The 22,811-nt window shown below is 34.0% G+C and overlaps 1 protein-coding gene across 1 annotated transcript; it reads left to right on the forward strand.

Annotated features, from left to right (window-relative positions):
- Window positions 1-80: 80 nt before the first annotated feature.
- Window positions 81-21,683, forward strand: LOC126890185 (uncharacterized). Its single transcript, XM_050659040.1, has 5 exons — window positions 81-92; window positions 7,501-7,696; window positions 12,337-12,549; window positions 17,078-17,308; window positions 21,413-21,683. Exons 1-5 carry the CDS (start codon window positions 81-83, stop codon window positions 21,580-21,582), a joined length of 822 nt encoding a protein of 273 aa, XP_050514997.1. The 3' UTR covers window positions 21,583-21,683.
- The last annotated feature ends 1,128 nt before the right edge of the window (window positions 21,684-22,811 follow it).

Consider the following 22,811-nt stretch of genomic DNA (forward strand, 5'->3'; position numbering starts at 1 on the left):
TTTTTGATTTACACTTTGTACATTTTAATACAGGGTAGAAGAGCTTTATATATTCTTTTGGCTTTTGCAAAGCTGCAAAAATGCTTCAGCAGGTAAGTAAAATGTAGATTCTTAGTAAGTATCCTATACTTTTTTCACGTTAAGAATAGAACGTTACGTTTACGAAGATCAGTGTTGCCAAATCTCTAGCGCATGAGTGGATACTCGACTGCCAATATACGATTCATTCTAGTCAGTACGGCGTGGCATCGGCGCGCTTCTATCGTCCATGAGAAATACATGGGGCTATCTCCGCGATGTTCTATGCTTAACGTGAAACGTTCTATAGATGTATGCTTTTTTAAAAAATAAGTGATATACATACATATAGGATTTTGAGTATGCATTTATGTACGTATGTAAGTATGTAAGTCTGTATAAAAAGTTATACATATTTCTGTATATAGTAAATTTAGACTATGAAACAATAAGTTTGTCCACTAAAATATGAAGAAAATTAATATTTTAAAATGATAGTTTTGGTATTTTAGAACTACAGTAAAACCTTCCAATAGCGACCACTCTCTGGGAATAAAAATCTGGTCGCTAAAGAGAAGTGGTCTACATAGAAAAGAGAGAGAACATAGAAAAATGAAAGTAACTGATCTGCATTTTACGTTGTTTATCTATATATTATATCAGATACAAGAAAAAGCTCTTGAATGCGACATAGAACTATACAGGGTGTAACAAAAATGCAGCTCATAAATTAAATCGCATATTCTGGGACCAAAAATAGTTCGATTGAACCTAACTTACCTTATCAGTACAAATATGCACACAAAAAAAGTTACAGCCCTTTGAAGTTACACGATAAAAATCGATTTTTTCCGATATATCGAGAACTATTCGAGATTTTTTAATGAAAATGGACACGTGGCAGTCTTATGGCAGGAATATTTTAAAAATAAATTATAGTTAAATTTTTGCACCCCATAAAAATTTTATGGGGGTTTTGTTCCCTTAAACCCCCCAAACTTTTTTGTACGTTCCAATTAAATTATTATTGCGGTACCCTTAGTTACACACAATGTTTTTAAAACTTTTTTGCCTCTTAATATTTTTTCGATAAACCAGTTTTAATCGAGATGCTGCTTCTTTTTTAATATGTTTACATAAAAATTTATGGGGGTTCTGTGCCTTTAAACCCCCCAAATGTTTGTGTACGTTCCAATTAAACTATTATTGCGGTACCATTAGTTAAACAGGATGTTTTTAAAACTTTTTTGTCTCCTAGTATTTTTCCGATGAGGCACCTTTTATCGAGATGTGGCTTCTTTTCTCATATGGTTCAAAATATACCTCAAACTGTAATTTATAAAAAAAATTCATATTATTACCAGGTCTCTACAATCGTACGTAACAGTATACAAATATGTGGCGAATTTGAAAAATATTCAAATATCTCAATAAAAACTAGCTTTTCCAAAAAATATTAAGAGGCAAAAAAGTTTAAAAAACATTGTGTTTAACTAATGGTACCACAACAATAACTATACAAATTTAACTATAATTTATTTTTAAAATGTTCCTGCCATAAAAATGCCACGTGTCCATTTTCATTAAAAAATCTCTAATAGTTTTCGATATATCGGAAAAAATCGATTTTTATCTTGTAACTTCAAAGGGCTGTAACTTTTTTTGTATTCTCATTTGGACTAAGGTAAGTTAGGCTCAATTGAACTATTTTTGGTCCCAGAATATGTGATTTAATTTATGACCTGTATTTTTGTTACACCCTGTATAATAGGTATAGACTTTATAATAGACTTTAAGGAGGGGGTATGGTTTGAAATCAACGTATCAAGTACATTTTTGTGAATTTTTTTCGAAGCTATGGTACAAATATTTTATTTTTAAATTAAATAAGCACATTAAGTACAATTCAAAGAATGCTTAGAAAAAAATCCAATCCAAAATATTGGAAAATAAGCCATTGGTGACAAATTTTGACAGGCAGCTCACAAAAGAATAGATTTTGCGGTGGACATCAGACTCGATCATACGAAACAAAAAATTCAAAAAGATTTAATAAGCTTATGAGTTTCACGAGGTCACAACGTCGAGTTTTTTATTTATAAGGATTTTTGAATTTTTGGTATCACTCATAAATCAAAAAAATGAAATTTTTGGTAAAAATTTTGCGAAAATCAACAGACTTATTATTGTTGAACAACAAATAAGCAAAGAAAGTAAAATATCTCGACGTTGTTACCTCATGAAATGTCTAAAGAAAATATGTGCAAAATATCAGGTAGATCGGCCCAGTAGTTTTTCAGTTACAATGTCCACCGCATTTGAAAAAGCAGTTTTGAGAAAAATGCGTTTAAAGTTTTGACAACTGCATCTTCATCTTCTTATTTGTCTGCCAAATCGTAAAGTGATGCACATTGGAATATGTTTTTTAAATCGAGGAGTAATCTACAAAAGATAAGGCGAACAGTTGTTTAACGTTTCTCACTATGCTCAAGCGTGCTGGCGCGAAGTCGCGGCAACGCGAGTCGAGGGTAGGGATATTCAACACCCTGTATCTCTGGTAATTTTATTCCGATTATTTTGAAATTTTCAGAGAGTATTCTTGGAAGTATGCACTTTTATTTGAAATAATAAAAAAAATTAAATATTTCAAACCATACCCCCCCCCTCTTAAACAAGCTTTTGAAAGTGTGAAAAGAGACAAAATGCTGGAAGATCTTCGTAATATAGGTACATAATAAATATATCGGCCTCATAAAAATGACGTTGCAGTGTTCAAAAGCCGCAGTCAGAGTAGATAGAGAACTGACCGCCCTGTTTGACATGGGACATTAACATGGGAGTGAGAAGGAAAATCGAATGGAAATCGTTATTTATAGCCCGCTTAGGCCTTTGCCTTTTCAGGGTGCTGGGAACTCCTTTTCAGGAGTGTGAGGACGATGAAAGTAAGCTTGTTTCTGAGTGTTAGGTTGATGTGAGTGGAGGAGCAAAATTGCTAGGGAAACAGGAGTTTAGAAGGTGGAGGCTGTTTTAGCACATAAGCTGTAGAGGTGAAGGAGAAGAAGCTGCCGTAAATTTGCTCAAATCAACCAGGAAGGATTCAATGCTGCCACCAGTGAGGAACGGCTATTGGATTCAGCGTGTAGAGGGATGCAGTTTAAGATATCTGCGATATATTAGGGCGATTTCTTCTAGGATATTTTAATACTTATCAGGAAGTTCATTTCTGGCCAATTGTAGAAAATTGGCTGGAGGGAATGGAACTTTGTTTTTGGGAACCCTGGTAGTATGTTGACAACCCCTTGACAGCAAGGGGTTGTTAGAACATCTTTTGTTCTATGGTTGTTACCATTAATCGTGCGCGAGACGTATTTGTCGCTGAGGGAACGGATTCTCTCGTTGATAGGGAGTATTTTTGGGAGTGGATGTACTAACACCGACGGTTATCTCCAGTGCTTCCCGAGGCATTTTCTGAGTATTTTTCGCTCACAGGCCAGGATGGTGTTATTATGTAGACGGTTGATAAAGGCATAAAGAACAGCTCTGTAGTCGATAATGGGCCTTATGTATGTTTTATATGTGTGAATGGTCTTGCTTGATATACCTCCCGACATTCCAGACAGCGCTTCTAAGAGTTTAGCCCTATTCCTTCCTTGTTTAAGGTGTGTTGGATGTCAATGTTCCAGTTGAGTGTCCTGCTAAAGTGAATCCCCAGATAGATCACTGACGAACAGAATTCAAGAGCCTCGCCCAGGAGGGTTATTCGAGCCCTTTCGTTGCTGGTGCTATGAGAATACCTAAAGGCAATCATTTGTGTTTTAGCTGGATTGAGGTTGACTCTCCATTCGTTACACCATTTAACCATTTTATTTAGGCAGGTTTGGGCCCTATCGAAGACAGAGGGGTGTCTCAGCGTACCGTATGCAGTTCCTGCAGTGAGCAATGCAGTATCGTCGGCGTATAGTAGGATTGACTCGGTTCGATTATTGGGATATGGGAGGTCACTGTTGTATGCTGTGTATAATGTTGGAGCTAACATCGAGCTTTGTGGTACTCCTGCTTGTGGAGTGAATGGTGTGGAAAATTGTTTGGCGACCTTGACGCGTATTGTTCGATTTGAGAGATAGGAATGAATGAGTTTGATGAAGGTTATAGGCAGTCCAAATCGGTGGAGTTTTTCAATCAGGCCTGTATGCCAGACATGGTCGAAGGCCTTTTGGACGTCTAGGAAAATGTTTACAGCATATTTTCTATGCTCATCGATAGTTTGGGAGATAGAAGTGATTGCTTCAATCAATGCATTGTTTGTGGAGTGTTCAGCTCTGAATCCAAATTGAAAACTAGGAAGAATGTGGTTTGTTTCTAGGAATTCTAAGAGTCTCTCCTTAAGGATCCTCTCGTAGACTTTACCTAGTGTGTTAAGAAGTGATATTGGTCTGTAGGATTCTGTGCTGGTGGGTGGTTTCCTAGGCTTAGGAATCATAACTGTGTTGGCTACCTTCCATGGGATAGGTAGATGCTCTATCAACTATCAACCATGCTATTCAACCTAGTTCTTGAGTCAGTCATCAGAAAAACCAATGTAACCGGCCATATAAACACCAAGACAGTACAAATTACGGCATATGCAGATGCTGTAGATCATCAGTAGAAACAAGCCCCGACTAATGGAAGCGTTCAAAAAAATTGATCCTGAAGCACGAAAAAGGGAGCTTAAAATAAACGAAGCAAAAACGAAGTACATAATCGTCAAAAGAACACCTGACAATGAAAATTATATCACAATAGACAACTATACTATTAAACGTGTGGATTCCTTCACATATCTGGGCATAAAAACCAATCAGAAGAATTACATAAGTAGCGAAATTAATGCACGTACGCTAATAAAAGATTAAAGACATCGAAATTATTAGTAGTGGAGTCACTGAAGGTTTTCACCTCCGATTTCGTTGAACCTTTATCGATTTTCATGAAAATTGGTGAGTAGTTAGAAGATACTTCAAGGAACAAATGTGACATTATGCCAACTTGCGCTTTTACCCTGGGGGTGGATGCCACCCCTTCTCGGGGGTGAAATTTTTTTAATAAAAAAAATACCAGAAATCGATAGAGGGGCAACGTCTAAGCAAAATTTGTTATATAAAGTTATTAACATAAATCAATACTTTTTGAGTTATTAAATATCAAAAATTTTATTTTTTCTTATAAAAAATATATGTTTTAAAGCTGTTTTCACGTATTACTCAAAAACTATAACCTTTTGTAAAAAAACTGTTATTACCAAAATTAAATATAATAAAAAATTTAATACACTCCCCACTTAAAGAACTAAACTAATGTTACTTCAAAGTGAGTTATGGGTAATAGAATGTATATTTTTTTCGACGAGTACTCAAATCTAAGTATTCAAGCTTACATAACGGGAAAACGATGCATTGTATAATCGAATATACTTGTAAAGCACTTGTCAAAGTACTTCGGAGTACCTATCAAACGAGCTCCAGTAGAAGTTAATAGCATCAAAATTAAGCAAGTTATGATGAAAATAAGAGAACCCTTTCGATTTTTTTAGGAAAAAGTGAAAAATTAAACATACGCCATTTCCACAAAAATTAAAATTTGTAGTAATCCTCACAAAAATTTCTTAAGGTTAACATAGTTAATGATTTCAACAATTTTCACCGGTTTAGAATGCATATTTTTGAAAAAAAGATACAATTTAAAAAAATCAGAATTTTAAAAATTATCGTACTTTTCATTTTATTTCGATAATAACTCCAAAAATACTCACTATACGTAAAAAATTGTATATAACTAAATTTAAGTATTTTTTGTTTCAAATACTTTATTCATTTTACTATTTCCGTAGAGTAAAAAATAACCGAGATAGAAACGTTCAAAATTTCAATTTTGCTGCGAGAACTATGTAACCGGGGCCATTTAACCTTTGATTGTTAAAAAAGTGAGAGGTTTAAAAGACTAATTTTGACATTTTTTAATAGCTCTTAGGGTCAACTTTTAACTAGTTTTTAGGTGAACCTGATATCTTAAAAATTAACGGAGTTATTTACAAAAAAACAATAACATTTTTTGAAAAAAATTTTAAAAGATACATTTTGAAACATTTTTGGTGCATAAATTTAAAAGCTATCAACTTGTTCGAAGGCTTATTTGATAGATATTTCTATGAACTTTGACAATTGCTTATTAATTTTATGTTATAAAGTGCATCATTTTGCGGGTATTTAAGCTTGAGTACTTAGATTTGGGTACTCGACGAAAGAAATATACATTTAATTACCTATAACTTACTTCTAGTTAACACAGAAAGGTTTCCCTAGTAAAGAGTTTATTTGATTTTTTATTAGCCTCAATTTTAATAATAATAACTTTTTTGTAGAAACTTATAGTTTTTGAGTTATTTATAAAACATCGGTTAAAAACATGCATTTTTCTCACGAAAAATTAAAATCTTTGATCTTTTATAACTCAAAAAGTTTTGATTTATTTTAATAACTTTATATAACAAATATTTTGCTTATAATTTGTCCCTCTATCGAATTGTGGGGTTATTTTTAATAAAATAATTTTCACCCCCGAGGAGGGGTGGCATCCACCCCCAGGGTAAAAGCGCAAGTTGGCACCATGTCACCTTTGTTCCTTGAGATATCCTCTAACCACTCACCAATTTTTATGCAAATCGATGGAGGTTCACGAAATCGGAGGTAATAGCTCATATCCACCTTCAGTGACAGCACTATAGACAAAATAACCAAAATAACTATCTACAGAACATTGATTAGATCCGTAGTAACCTATCGTTTTGGAACCTGGGTAATGACTAAAAGGGATGAAGCCCAATTCAGGATATTCGAGAGAAAAATACTGAGAAAAGTGTATGGCCCGGTGCAAGAAAAAGGCGGCACATGGAGAATCAGGAGAAACAACGAGGTGAATGAATCGAATGACGGTTATGATATTGTACGATTTGTGAAAAAGACTGTCATGGCTGGGACATGTGCAGAGACAAGATAATAAAAAAACAACAAAGAAAATATTACAATGGAAGCCGGTAGGATGGAGAAAAAAAGGAAGGTCCAGAACGAGATGGTTGGATGACGTGGAAGACGACCTGAAAACCATGAACATAAGACATGAACAAGAAGAGTATAAGAGAGATCCGAATGGAAGGATATAGACAGACAGGCAAAGATCCATCCAAGGTTGTGATGCCAAAAGAAGAAGATTAATTTTCAATATGAAACAACTTTTTACTTTATATTGTTTAGGTATAGTACTTGATTTTCATGCTGCTAATATTTTAAACGGTATCTACAATAAATCCATCTTTATTTGCTAGTAATGTCGCTGGACGTGTAAAAGAGTTTAAATTTTGGGTTAGTATTTTTTGTATATATTAGTTTATTTTTAAAAATTACACAAAACGTATATCAAACATAATTTATTAAAAATTCTAAATAGGTACTAAATCCACTGGACGCCATTTGCAACAAGCCAAGAAGAGATGCTGTATGTGTAAGCCAACTCAAAAATGCAAAAAAGGTTGACAAAGCAATACTTCAAGAAAGACCTGACGTTAAGATATTCTTACCATTTAGATTTTTATTTTATAAGCCAGAAGAAGTTTTTAAACCTCATACATACAACAGGTTTTTAGGTAAGATTTTCATTTTGTATAATTTTTATCAGTTGTGTAATTATATGAATTTTTATATTCCCTTGCGTCCTTTTACTTTGTTAATTTACCTTTTTTTTGCCTTTTTGTACTTCTTAATTCACATTTTATTGCCTTCGAAGTAATGTTATCTAATCATTTAACACCAAACAGTGAATTCATTATTTATTAAAATACAAATGTTTGAATTAGTCATAATAATGGGATTAGTAATTAATAGACCAGTGCATTTAGCAATAAAAATACCGGAATAAATCAATTGTTAAATACAGTACCTAGCAGCTTTTTGCATTGTGTTTAGGATGAAAAAAATTATGCACTAGAAAAATAGACAAATGGGTAGAAATGCATAGTTTAAAGTGCATAAAATTCATCCAAAAGTGAATAAGAATGTCTAAATAAGTATATTAAAGACCAGATTTATTTACTTGTGTGTTTTTGGGGTCGAAAAACACGAATACACCCACAGAAACGACCCGCCGGAGCACCTGATGCCCAGGGTCACTGTTAAGGCACGTCATCTGGATGTTCAAGGGATATTGGCACAAAATTAATGCAATCTGATTACTTCGAAGTTTCTGGAGTCGCTGAATACGAATACGTCATCAGAATAGAACCTCGGAGCACCTGGTTCCCAATGTCACTGCTAAGGCATGTTACTTTCAGGATTTTGGCACCAGGTGCACCGGAGGTCGGTTCTGATGACGTATTCTTGTTCAGCGGTTCCAAAACTCCCCGAGTAATTTGTTTGCATGAATTTAGTGTCGAAAATGTTCGAAACTTCAGATGATCTTATAACGTTAACACGTCAAATGCCAGTGAAACATTGATGGAAAATAAAATTTTGACAAGATGTTTATATGTCATAAGAAGATGTGACGTGTTATGCACTTTGGAGGACATGGCCACAGTAGTTCAGAGTCGGAAGAGATATAGGGGTGGATCTTTAAGGGATGTTATTAGTATACTCTTATTAGCTTAGAAATAAAAAAAAATAGAAAAATCAAAATAAGGATGTCAAATAAAAAAAAATAAAATATTGGGCGCCACTGGTTACCTTATGGGAACCAAAAATATACGAAAAATAGAAATATTAAAGGAAAGATAGCTAGATCAAAAATAAACAACAAAAAAAAATAGTCAATGTAAAATATTTAAAATACTTTTACGTGAAAACAAATTAATATAGCGTGACTTACATTGTTGTACTTTACTCAACCAAATCTTTGTTGAACTTACGAAGCAAGAGAGAAGGAAAAGAGAAATAATAAGATGGTAATTAGCAAATAAAACATTATTTATTAAGACAAAAAGAAATTAAATTTATGATCTCTTATGGTGTACAAACAGAGATCGTGATTACCAAAAAAAAAAAAAGAAAATAAAAAGTTTATGGTTGATTTTCAAAGTCCAAGATTCACTCACAAAAGTCACTATACAAATGAATTGATCTATGGAATGTACATCTGCTATCCAATTGATTTTTTTTATGAAACCTTCAGCAATTATTTTCATTAAAACAAATTGGCATTGCTCGAACAAAATATTGAAGATTATTTCTTCAGTATATTAAACTGGATAAAAAAAAAGCAAAACTGTTTCAGGCGTTTGCGGTATTGTTAGAAACGGCTAACAAAAAAACCTCTAAATAACTTCTGACTGGGTGCGAAGAAATTAGGTATACCGACTGGTATGAAATATCGCGTTTGCCTAAAAGCGGCGAAACACGCGGTGGTCCACGCCTTGATTAGACCATGATGGTCTAGTATTCAGACCGTTGAAGAATACTTCCCATATAGCACACAACGTCCGATGGACGTCCATATAACGTACATTTAAAGTCCAAACGTCCATGGACCAAAACTGGACGTACTATGTACGTACATTACGGGACGTCCATTGGACGTTTGATTTCAACGTACATTGGACATCCATTTGGGGTCCATGGATATTTTACACAAAACGCGACTATTATTATAAGTCCCAATACAAACTAAATGAGAATCTTCTTTACAACGTTGTCGCTCTTCGCGCTATCGGTCGTGAAAGGTAGTATTAGGCAGATACTTTTAGGGGATTATCGCTGTTAATTGTTCTGGAATACTAAAGGATTTATTTATGATAATTTACAGAATGGCAAACCCGCTTGTAATATACAACAACCGTACTGACTCTAAAAATAGTTTGGAACAGAAACAGAACAGAGAATAAACCTCTTTTCATGTGCATGCTTCCTAGGGCGTCATTATCTGAATCTCGTCTTTATGAAAATACATCCTGTGATATATTTGTGTTTTCTGTTTATCGTGCAAGTGCAGTCGTGCATTAATGAAGTTCCTAGTTCCTATAATAAAGTATACATTATAATGAAGTTATAGTAAAGAGAAATAAAAAAGGTCTTTTGTGTAATATTTTTAAGTATAAGTTTACGACCCGTTTCATAATCAGTTAAAGTGGACTTTAAATTTTAAGTTGGTACCTTTATCAATGCAATTCATATGGGTAAATGTCAACTTTAAAGTGAACTTTAGTTAATGTTCACTTTAAGTTGATTATGAAACCGGGCGTTAGTATTATAAAGAACTATTTCCTATAAAGGCTTTTTGCTATGTATTCACAAAATTATGGATACTAGATTGCTTTCTGAAAAGTGCCCTACAAATGTCCATAAGACGTACATTGAATGTACATAAGGTGTACACTAAAAGCTCCAATACAACGTACAATGTACGTTTGTAGCGGACGTTCTATGGACGTCCAATTTTGTGAACTCTGGACATTCGTTGGACGTCCATCGGATGTCCATTGTACCTTAGCGGGACGTCCATTGGACGTTCCAATATACACAGATGTACGTCAACTGGATGTCCATAAAAAGTACTTGTGCTATCTGGGTTAACTCGACTACTAACACAAAGACTTCTGCATTCAAAGTGAACAAGAACTTCACTATACTTAAACGCAATAGGATCCGCTTTCAGCGGCCCTCCGAGGCCCTAGGAACTTCCTAACTTGTCGACAGCTCTAACCAAAACTGAATATCCTGATCAAACTTAACTCGCTGCCAGACAAAACTTAGCTAACTCCTTCTGTTCTCATTCAAGCCCAGGTTCCTTCTCCCAAAAAAAGAATTCACCTCCCACTTCGGCAACCATCAGATACATTATCCTATAAGAATAAATCAAACATTTTTTTGCCAATAAGATAGCGAAATAATGATAATAAGAACATCCTACTGAAGCTATAATTCTTCTTCAATGAAAAAACGCTCATTTTCCGTAAACAAGTTTTTCGGTTCTCACAAAATTGCTGACTCTATTCCAACGGCTAATTTTGAGAACTCAGACACTTGAGGATTTTATCAATACTATAGACGTTATCCATGTCGACAGTCCAGCTCTAACATAAACAATACTCAAGACTTTAAAACCATTAAACTCTTTTGATATTTAGCCGAAGACAAACAAAAAAATATCGGATGATTCAATTCCACGCTAAAAATCGTGAGAACCGTACGATCGACAAAATACACAATATTTAACATTGTGAGAAAACGAATTACGTAATACTCTGAAACACAACACATGAATCCAACGATTCTAACATACAGGGTGGAGCAAGATTAATACTAGGGATTCGAAAACGTTAATGACTTTCGTACCCGTTATAATCTGCCATAGCAGTAAACCTGGGCGCCAGGTGCTCCTGTGGTCGTGGTGGTTCTGATGGTGTATTCGTCTTCAGCGACCCTCGAGGAATACAATCTGGCTGTTAGTACACTTTTTTAACATGTTTCTTTACTTTTGGATGAAACATCCAAATGTATGACAACATCTAAATACCCACTACGATTTACAATCGAAATTGATGGGAAAATAATAAATCAGGAAGCAAAGATTAGATATCTGGGTATAGATATAACTAGTTACACAGCTTAAAAGCAAGTAAAACTGCGGGATCTCTTAATGACACAATCTGGAAGAACAAGCACCTATGACAAGACACAAAAGCAAGACATACACGGCGGAGACAAGATCTGAAACATCTAAAACGAGACGACTACTAGAAACAACCGAGATGAAAATACTTCGACGAATATCAGAAAAAAGTCTGTTGGGTAGGGAGAGAAGCGAAAATATAAGAAGAGCATGCAATGTAGAAAACATAAAGGGATGGGTGACAAAACGAAAACAGGAGTAGAAATATCACATTAGTAGAATGGCAGAGGATAGGATGGTACGAATAGCACGAGATAAGTCACCAACTGGACAAAGAAGTATTGGTAGACCAAGAAAAAAATGGTGCGATAATTTAAACAATTTAGGAGGCTAATATTGACGAAGAAACAGGCAAACATACCTACAACAAACAAGCCTACATACAAGAAAAAATAAGAAGAAGAAGAAGAAGGATGCATTTGTGCACTTTAAAATGCAATTATACATTTCCATCCATTTTTCTATTGTAGACTTCTTTCCTGACATCATCCTGACCATAAACATAAAGTAACAAGTCTCTAGGTTTGTATTAAAAAATCGATTAATTTTTTTATAATCTCCCTGGTCTATAATCGTACAAAATCAATTTTTACTTTCTTAGACTTGAAAATATTTACATTTCAGCTGCCGTTACGGGTGACCATGTCATAAGTTTGATTGATGAAATTTCATTAGTGTTTCCACCAGCTCCTCCCCTTTCACAATTGGATGAGTTGGATCAAGATCTGTTTTGTAATGGGGATAACAGGCCAGTCAATTGTGGGAAAAACTGCGAGTGTGTGCATACCGTAGATATACCGCTTAACGCAATTGTAGAAGTAGTTTTAGTTGACGAAGGTGAGTAGAAATTACCAGATCCATATTTATTCAGTATATTATTCAACTAACATGTATTGATGGCTATTACTCACGATGATGAGGTTTACGACTCTCGTAATTCATCAGAGTGAGAAATAGTCATTACATGCGAGTAGAATAGTATACTTTTTCTACGACATTTTATTTTTATTAGTAGAAAATATAATTATCAACTATTCTCGATTAAAATTAAAATTTACAAAAACAAATGAAGACCTGAAATGCTAATAGATTTGTGCCATTTTTACAAATATCCTTTTATTGTTGCTAAGTGATCTATGTCCCTATGCCAATTCACTGCTAAAAGATCTGTTGGAATTTTTTGTAGCCGTTTGGAAAGTGTTTACTATCAAGTGTGCTTTACTATCATGGACATTCAATCAAAATGCAATAAATCGACTTAACGCGTTTGAAATGTGTTTCATTTCAAATGTGTGACATTTCGAAGAGTGTTAAGGAGATTTGTCAGAGGGAAATTGAAAACACAATAAAAGAAAGGAAATTGCAAATAATTCGGACATGTATTAAGATTATATATTTGATTATTTTTTTTTATGTATATTGTCAGGGCTGTCTCAACCCGGGGGGGTTGTGAGGCACCCGGACGCCAAGTCCAAGGGGCGCAAGCCGTACATTTGCTAAGCTCAAACTTACGCTTTTTGTCCTTTTAAAATTTTCAAAATTCTTTAAAAAAACTACAAATAACAAAAATATACAAGTGCGATTTCGGTATTTTTTACAAAGGCTATTAATACTTACTACAGCTACGATATGCAAATGAAATATGAAACCCATTTAGATTATTCCAAAAATAATAGTCATATTTTCAATGCATTTAAAAAAATCATTAAAAAGTCATTTTTATCACTCAGAGAACATTTTACTAAAATAAAGTTATTTTGGCTTATAAACAATTTGAATAACTTTGTTAATATTGACTGTAGGCTAAAACTACACTGGGATTTGAAAAACTGGTATTTTTATACGAATTTTCAAAGAAAAACTTTTTGCCTAGGTTAATTACGGTCAAAGTTAGCCACTTTTTTTATTTCATTGACGGCTACTTTGTTTATAACAATTAAGCAACCTAACTTGAGCTATTTTGAAGTTGAAGATATATAGTTTATGTGTAAAAGTTTAACTAAACTTTGAACCTCAATAGAGTGGTTAATAAAGTTTTAAAAATGGCTCCAAACGGAGTTAATTCGTGGTCGGTGGAGGGGAATTAATAAAATACGTGCATTCAAAAAATGAAATTGATTCTGAAAACATATGCTGCGATTAATATCGACGGAGCTTGTTGATGGATTTTGATCATAATTTTTTTAATTTGTATGTACTCGTAGTCTTATAGAGTACGTTATGTACACACATCCCCACCTTACATTATGAAATGTTAGGGGGAACTGCCCTTATCACTCAAAGATATGAAAAATAGATTACGACCGATTCTAAGACCTACCGAATATACATATATAATTTCATAAAAATCGGTCAAGCGGTCTCGGAGGAGTATGGCAACTAACACTGTGACAGGAGAATTTTATAGATGTAAATATATAGATGGCTATTAACAAATAGGGGTTGGTGATAAAAGAGTGAAAATTAAGGGTTGAATGTATTTTTTAATTCTACATCATATAAAAGTAAGGTAAATAATTTTGTCCAAAAAAATAAAAAAAATGTCAGGGGACCCTTATAACTTATAGATATAAAAAATACGTTAAAACCTCTTCTCCGTGTCCTATAGGATATACGTGTAAAATTTCATAAAAATCGGCCAAGCCGTTTCGGAGTAGTATGGTAACTAACACTATTACAGGAGGATTTGATGTATATAGAAGTAACTGCGAATTAAATAATAAAAGTGGCTAACTTTGAGCCTAATTAACCTAGGCAAAAAGTTTTTTCTGAAAATTCGTGTAAAAATACCAGTTTGTGAAATCCTAAGGTAGATTTACTCTATAGTCAATATTAATAAAGCTATTCAAATTATTTATAAGCCAAAAATGACTCTATTTTGCTAATCTTTTTTAGGAGTGATAAAAACGACATTTTAATGATTTTTTTCAACACTTTGAAAATATGACTATTCTTCTTGCATGTGGTTTCCGCAGAATTGCTATGTCATTATTATTTTCTGAACAATAACATGGCGAAAAAAAAGCTCTGTGCGATAAACAAATTGAATAAAATTTAAACTAATTGAGGAATCGTTTTAAAATCTTTTGTGCATTATATGGAATGTTTGACTCAACTTTTTGTGCAATATGAAAGTCTTAAGGCCATTTTTTGCAAAAGTTATAGCACATTTTTTATTTTTGTAATTTTAATCTTATATTGCAATTTCCGAAGCAAAAAATTATCGGACCAAAATTCAAAAAGTGCCATTTTAAACCTTGGCTGATCTACTAAAATAAGAATACTCTAAATAATATATAATACATATTATTTAGAGTATTCTTATTTTAGTAGGTCAGCCAAGGTTTAAAATGGCACTTTTTGAATTATATTATAATTACCCTATTTATACTTGTAGCGATTTACACGAAAAACTGCTATTTTTGACCCTTATTTGTTAATAACTAAGTTTCACGTTCGAACTGTGACGGGCATTTTTGTATTTATAATGTATTAGGTATACAGGGTGTCCCAGACTAATTTACCCACGCTATATCTCTTAAACGAATAGAGATTTTCGAATGGGACAAAAGGTGATATATTCTACTTGTAATACACTTTAATATGGCGTACAAAAAAATCATCCTGTAATTAACTATCCCTTAGTTAAAACCCCTAACTTTAATTTTTTTAATAGCACCCTATATATTTTTTTATAGTTTTGGATGTGGTCTTCTATCGTCTATTCAACACATTTTTTGAAAATAAAATCGGTTCGTAAATAACCAAGAAAATATCAGTTAAGTTTTGTTAATTATATGTCCCAGACTAATTTATCAAGGGTATATTTCATAAACGAATAGAGACTTTCGAATGGGACAAAAACTGATCTATTACATTTGTAATACACTTTAGTATGGCGTAGAAAAAAAATCCCCTAAATATTCATCCCTTAGTTACAACCTTACAATATATCACCTTTTGTCCCATTCGAAAATCTCTATTCGTTTAAGAGATATAGCGTGGGTAAATTAGTCTGGGACACCCTGTATAGTATATAGTACCCAAAAAATCCATTTGCAACCTGGCTGCTCAAGTGTCCCGACAATAACCTTATTTCTCTGGACTATAAGCTTATCGTGCTTTGAAATATCTTGAGTTATCAAGAATTATTGAATCAAAACAACTTTTTGATTAAATTCATCAATTTGATTTTAGTTCCTTGAACCAGCAAATTTATAACTTCGTTTTGTGTCTGGAGGCTCAAGTAATTTGTTTTTAAGTTATTGTTCCTATCGATTAATTTAGCTAAAACAGGATCATGTTTAGCTAGTAAAAGAACCATAATAAATTATCTTTTTGGGATTCACTTTCATCTAAACTACCAACATGTCCACGAAACGCTAAATTGCACCCGGAAAGAGTAAGAGTTTTACGTCAATTATCCGCTTCATTACTTCCTTCCAAATTCCCTATTTTGATGCTTATTAGGAAAATATGTTTTGGTCACAAATTTAAAGAAAGTAGAAGTATTAAGCTTGAAGGATTTAAGAGGCCCCTCCTAACGTCGGGGCCCACCTGCCAGCTACGCCGCTGGCGGTCAGTAGAAAGAGCAAGGAAGAGATGGATAGACGTAGTGAGAACCGAAACTAAAGAGATATTGAGGGTAGATAACTTAAGGAGAGCAGTCAGCACATATAAGTATATAAATTTAAAAAATCTAGTTCTTGTTTCTTATACATAATTGTCAAAACTTTCGTGACATATCGCTCATAGGTTGTAATAGCTTCACAACTGAAAAAAAATCATTCATCTTTTAAATGCCAGGTTTGAAAAAAAAAATTGATTGCAGCAAAACCTTTTTTCATTAAATAGACTAAATAGGGATTATAAAAACTGTAGTAACAAAAAAATTGCAAAATCCAAATTAAACTTTATTAAAAAAAGGTGTAAAAATACGAAATCGAAAAATGTCACCAGAGAAAGCCAAATATTTATGCAACACTAACCCAACTTAAATGTGCCACTGTTGATGACAAGAACGTGCCCTGTTCCTATCGAGTGTTGAACGCAAAACTGAGTAGTCTCAGTAGTGCAGCCAATATTTAAGACTAATCACAAAATACAATATCAACACTTATTATACAATAGCGACACTTAGGCCGCCATATTACGGCCTAATATTGAACGTTGTGCTAGTAGTTATGTTGATAAGAAGGTGTATTTTAACATTTACACCTATTCTTAGTCCGAAACATGTATTTTTTGAGTTGTGCCACTATTGGAGCCCATGAGCTATATGTATATTGAATAAAACTAAAAATATGATTATTGATTTGTTTCAAAAATATTTCGAGATGATGACTAATCTTTAAATTATTTTTAGTTCAATCGCCAAACTTAAGCCATCCTTTCCATCTTCATGGATACAACTTCAACGTTGTGGGTATTGGACGATCACCCGATCAGAACGTTAAAAAAATTAACTTAAAACACGCCCTCGATCTCGATAGAAGAGGACTACTACACAGACAATTTAATCTACCTCCACTTAAGGATACCGTAGCGGTGCCAAATAATGGTTATGTGATATTTAGGTTTAGAGCCGATAATCCAGGTAAATGTTTGCTATTTAATTATTTGATTTATTCTCCCTAACTCTCCATTTATTTTACCCCACCACGTTCGCCTCGCTGCATTGCTCAGTGTCGGCATAGCAGCCTTCGAAGATGGAGGTCCCAGTCGTTATTACCGCCAATGTGAAATTCATCCTGTGATACGTTTTTAAAATGCAAAAGTCGGTTTAAAGTTTATGGCTAAAAGTGAATATTTGTTAAGTTCAACATGTTCGCAAATGGTGTAGGTGTAGAGAATTCCGTGAAGGCCTGAATCTAAGGCCTTCAACTCAGATCTTCACTGAATTTTCTACACCACTTGCGAACATGTTTAACAGATATGCACTTTTAGCCATACAACTTTGACCAATGCAGGGAAAATGGACAGAAAAAATATAAAGAAGTTAAATAACAAGTCAGAACAGATAAAAGGCTGTATATGGACCAAATGGCAGAATAATCAGAGGAAGCAGCGAGCATACATGACACAAGGACACTTTATTCAATAACAAAAGAAATTAAAGGGGGTAAGAACAAGCAAAGAATGAAACTAATGGGAAAAGAAAGAGAAACACTCATAACTCAAAAAGAAATCGCACAAAGATGGACACAGTTCTTCGCAGGTAACTCAACTCTATGAGGGAGGAATTGAGTTGCAAATACAGATAGAAGAAACTGAGAGAAACGAAAGATTAAACATTAGAAAAGACGAATTTACGAAGGACGAAATCTTTTAAAAAACGACAAAGCGGCTGGCGTTGATGGAATTCTCGTAGAACTGATAAAATCGCACCCATCGCGGGTGATTTAAAATTTTAAAAATTTGGATCGAGGAAAAGATACCAAAAAATTGGGGCGAAGGAGTTATAATAAAGCTACCAAATAAAGAAAACCTGACACTATGTGAAAACTGGAGACCAATCACTCTTCTCACTGTAGCTACCATAATCAAGGCCAGGATAATATTGGAGAGAATTAAAGATCCCATAAATGAAAAATGAAGAATTAACTAAATAGGATTCAGACCGAACAGTTCCTGCATTGACCATATAAATAAGCTATGAATCATCCTGGAACAATCAGCGGAAATGAATCAGAAAGTTTTTATCAACTTTGTAACTTTGTAGACGTCGAAAAAGCGTCCGATTGAATAAATCGTAATATGATGTGGAGGATATTAAAACTCTATGGAATACCAGACAAATATATAAGAGTAATAAGGCTTTTCTACGACGAGTGTTTTGCTAGAGTTGAACATGAAGGGGAATTATCCCAACAAATAAGCATAAAAAAGGGGTAAACAAGGGTCTGTCTTGTCACCGACGTTATTTTTAAGGGGGGGGGGTATAGTTAATTCTGCGTTTTTTTGCATAATTTTAAAACGTTTTCCCTTGAAAGTGGTGGGGTTAAGTTAAATGGCTAAAAAGCTATCTTCAAGAAGCTATCTTAAAAAGAAGAACAAGATCAAGAAGTGGTGGTGTCATTTTTAAGTAGACGATCCCAAAAAAAGATGATTTGCGGTGTACACTATATCTTCGGACAGAATCATCTGAAGCATACAAACCAAAAGATTATTTTAGTTTAAGAGTTTCTTGAAGTAGTGACGTCGAGGTTTTATGATTATATTGATTTTTAAATTCATGGTATAACTTAAAGTGAAAAAATCGAAAAAAACAGTGAGAAAGTGTGTTCGGTAAAAAGAAAAATGGTAATATAAAAAAAAGTTGTTAAAATTAGCAAAAACTCGACGTCACTACCTAGTAAAATATCTAAAAAAGAAGTGTGCAAAATTTCAGGAAGATATTTCAATAATACCATTATAATATTAAGAAATTTTTTGTATATATCCAAATCTCCGTCAATTTTGCTCCGATTAACTTGAAATTTTAATGGTATACTCTTGGAAATATTTACAATCGAATAAGCCAATAAAAAAATCGAAAAAAATAATCAAAAATACTATACCCCCCCTTAATAGTCATAGACTGGAGAATAAAACAAACTGAAGATAAAAAAACAGGTATACAATGGTCATCATTTAACAAACTATAGGATCTAGAGTTCCCTGACGACATATGCCTCATAACATCAAACAGAAAACACACGCAAAACAAAATTACCAGATTGAACAACATAGCAAAAACAACCGGCTTAAAAATAAATCCCAAAATAACGGAAATATTATCAAATGGGAAAATAAAGGTAAATAATATATATTTAGAAAGGAAACAAATAAAAGAAGTAAAAGATTTCTGTTACTTGGGCAGTCTGGTAAACACAACAGAAGTCACAGAAAAAGATATAACACAAAAAATAAGCTTGACACAAAACGCTTTCAACTCTTTACGCACGATATGAGCCTCAACAAACATCAGCAGAAGAACAAAGCTACGATTATTTGAAACTAATGTAAAGTCTGTCCTGTTATATGGAGCAGAAACATGGAAACACCATAAACATTTTTTTTCAGAAAATACAGTTCTTCATTAACAGGTACCTACGTATTATACTGAGAATATTTTGGCCAAACAAAATCACTAATGAGGAATTGTGGAGATTAACAAATGAAGAAAGCATAGAACATACAATAAAAAAACGGAAATGGAAGTGGATAGGACATACCTTACGAAAACCAGTAAAAAATATTGCTAGACAAGCTCTACATTACAATGCTCAAGGCAAAATAACAAAGGGAAGACCATCTTATACGTGGAAAAGAAAAATAGAGAAAGAACTCAAAGAAAACAATTGAACATGGAAAGATGCCAAAAAGATAGCAAAAAACAAGAGAATGGAGAAAACTAGTAAACAAAATTGGACAGAACTCAACAGATGATGCGTGGGACTAGCAACCGCATCATGATACCTCATACTACTTAAAACACCGCAAGGTGCCCTTTGCTCCACTTGGAGATGTACAGGGCCGGATTTAAGGGAAGGCAGGCTGGGCAGCTGCCCGGGGCCCCCATAAGCCCCAAACATAAGAGGTTCATTTAAACAGATATTGGCAGGAGATACAGGAACTCGACATCGACAATGTATGTCAAGTATAAAATGAAGGAACGTAGGAGTGATAATATAATACATTGTTCATGGTTATGTCTTTCATCTTCCACCGGGTGAGTGTATTGCTTCGTTTGTAAAATCTTATCTAGTGTTCGTACACATTTTAGCCCCAGAGGAATGATTGAAAACATGCAGATAGTAGGCTTATGGATCACAAAATATCTAAAGCATACGAAAGAATTGGGCGTATTGATACTGAAAGAGAAAAACAGGTCGAAGCAATAAAGAATTATTGGAAAATACTCAAAGACTAATTTAAGTGTTATAAAGTTTATTTCTGAACGAGATTTAGCATTTCGCAGCGAAAATGAGTTGTCGAGTTCGTCACAAGGGTCATTCCATATCAACTCAACACACCTAATTTCCGCCCCCTTCAGATTTTGTTATAATTTGGAATACTCATAGAGGCTAATAAGGGAAACAAAAATACAAAATTTATCTTAAGCTTACTATTTATCTTAAGCCGTTTCCGAAATGTGGTTGTGTAAAGTTTTCCAAAAAAATCCAAAACACCGCGACCATGCTTTTTTGAAATGGTTGTAGCATCTGTCCTAATTGAGCTAGAATGCCATAGCTAGAAATGTTAGAGGTGTCATTTTGCAGAATTTTTAAAGCTCTACAGCGATATATACAATACGATGCTATGATAAACAAGTTTTTCTCAGACAAAACAATTTTATTTTGATTAAGTTTTTTTCCAAAAAGTACATAATTTAAAATTTTCATAATATTTCTACAAATACATAGTGCTGTTGTTAATAACATATTATAAAAATTTTATCATGGGATGGTGATAAAATTACTATTGTTTTTAATATTTTACTGTAGCAAGTTACAGCTCTTGTGCTTTTTATTATTTAAAAATATATTTATAAAAGTAGATGAACATTTTTTTAATGGTCGGAGGTAGGGAGCCCACACCAATTCTGCCCAGGGGCCCCCACTACCTTAAATCCGGCCCTGGAGATGTATGATTATGATGATGATAAATACATATGTTACAATAATGAGATAATTTAATATAAATTGATGTTTTGCAGGTTTTTGGCTATTCCACTGTCATTTCCTTTTCCATATAGTAATAGGAATGGGACTGATAGTACACGTAGGCACTCAACAAGACTTGCCCCCTGTACCCGAAGGTTTCCCTCGATGTGGTCATCATTTGCCGCCTATAACGCCCCCGCCTGCGATCCATAGTTACCAGTGATATCATGTACAAATATTTTAATATTAGGAAAAAAATATAATGATATGTTTTAAAGCATTTGTCTAGAGAAACTGGTAGAACACGTTAAAATGATGATTTTATTGAGGTAAATGTATCCATATAAGGGAATCTCCATAAACTACGTACTAGAAAAGAGGAGTAAAAAAGAGAGGGGATTTTGCTTCTTTTTCTTCTTATGCAATCCACTAATGGATGTTCGCGATCACGTTTGACCATTTTTCTCTATCCCTTGCACTATGTATTAGGTCTCCTATGTTTTTTAGTCCTGTCCATTGTTTGACATTACAGAACCATGACATTTTCTTCCTGCCCACTCCTCTTCTTCCTTCGATCTTTCCTTCAATTAAGGTTTTCAGAAACTGGTATCTTTCATTTCTAACTACGTGCCCCAGGTATGCCGTTTTTCTCTGTTTAATTGTGCACATCAGTTGTCGTTTTGTACCAATTCTTCTCAGGATTTCTTCATTTGTTATTCTTGCGGTCCAGGGAACTTTAAGGATTTATCGATAGATCCACATCTCAAATGCCTCTAGCTTATTCATTGTGTTTATTTTTAAAGTCCATCCTTCCATGCCATATAGGAGCACCGACCATATATAGCATTTTGTGAATCTTAGTCTTAGGTTAAGGTCAAAGTCAGAGTTCGTAAAGACGTTTCTGAATTTCATGAATGCACTTCTGGCTCTTTCTATCCGACATTTAATTTCCATATCCGACATCCAGTCTTCACATAGCCAGGTTCCCAGGTACTTAAACTTTCTTACGCGCTCTACATCTTGGTTGTTATATGCTAGTCTTGAATTTTGATGTTGACATAATTGACGGCTGATTATAAGGAACTTCGTCTTTTTTATGTTCATGCTAAGTCCCATATTCTCGCTATGCTCTCCAATTTTATTAAGAAGGTTTTGGAGGTCTTCTATATTGTCTGCTATTAAGGCCGAGTCATCCGCATATCGTATATTATTGACCCAGGTACCATTTACTTTGATGCCGCTTTCGCATTCCTCAAGAGCTTCCTGGAAGATACTTTCTGAATATAGATTGAATAGTAGTGGGGAGAGAATGCATCCCTGTCTTACACCTCTGAGAATTTTTTGAGCTTGCGTTGTTTCATTATCCACCTTGACGACAGCTGTTTGATTCCAGTAAAGAGCCTCTATGCAACGAATGTCTTTTTGATCTATGTCGAGTTGTTTTAGTATATG

The sequence above is a fragment of the Diabrotica virgifera genome, chromosome 8 (assembly GCF_917563875.1).
Source record: "Diabrotica virgifera virgifera chromosome 8, PGI_DIABVI_V3a".
NCBI classification, from domain to species: domain Eukaryota; kingdom Metazoa; phylum Arthropoda; class Insecta; order Coleoptera; family Chrysomelidae; genus Diabrotica; species Diabrotica virgifera.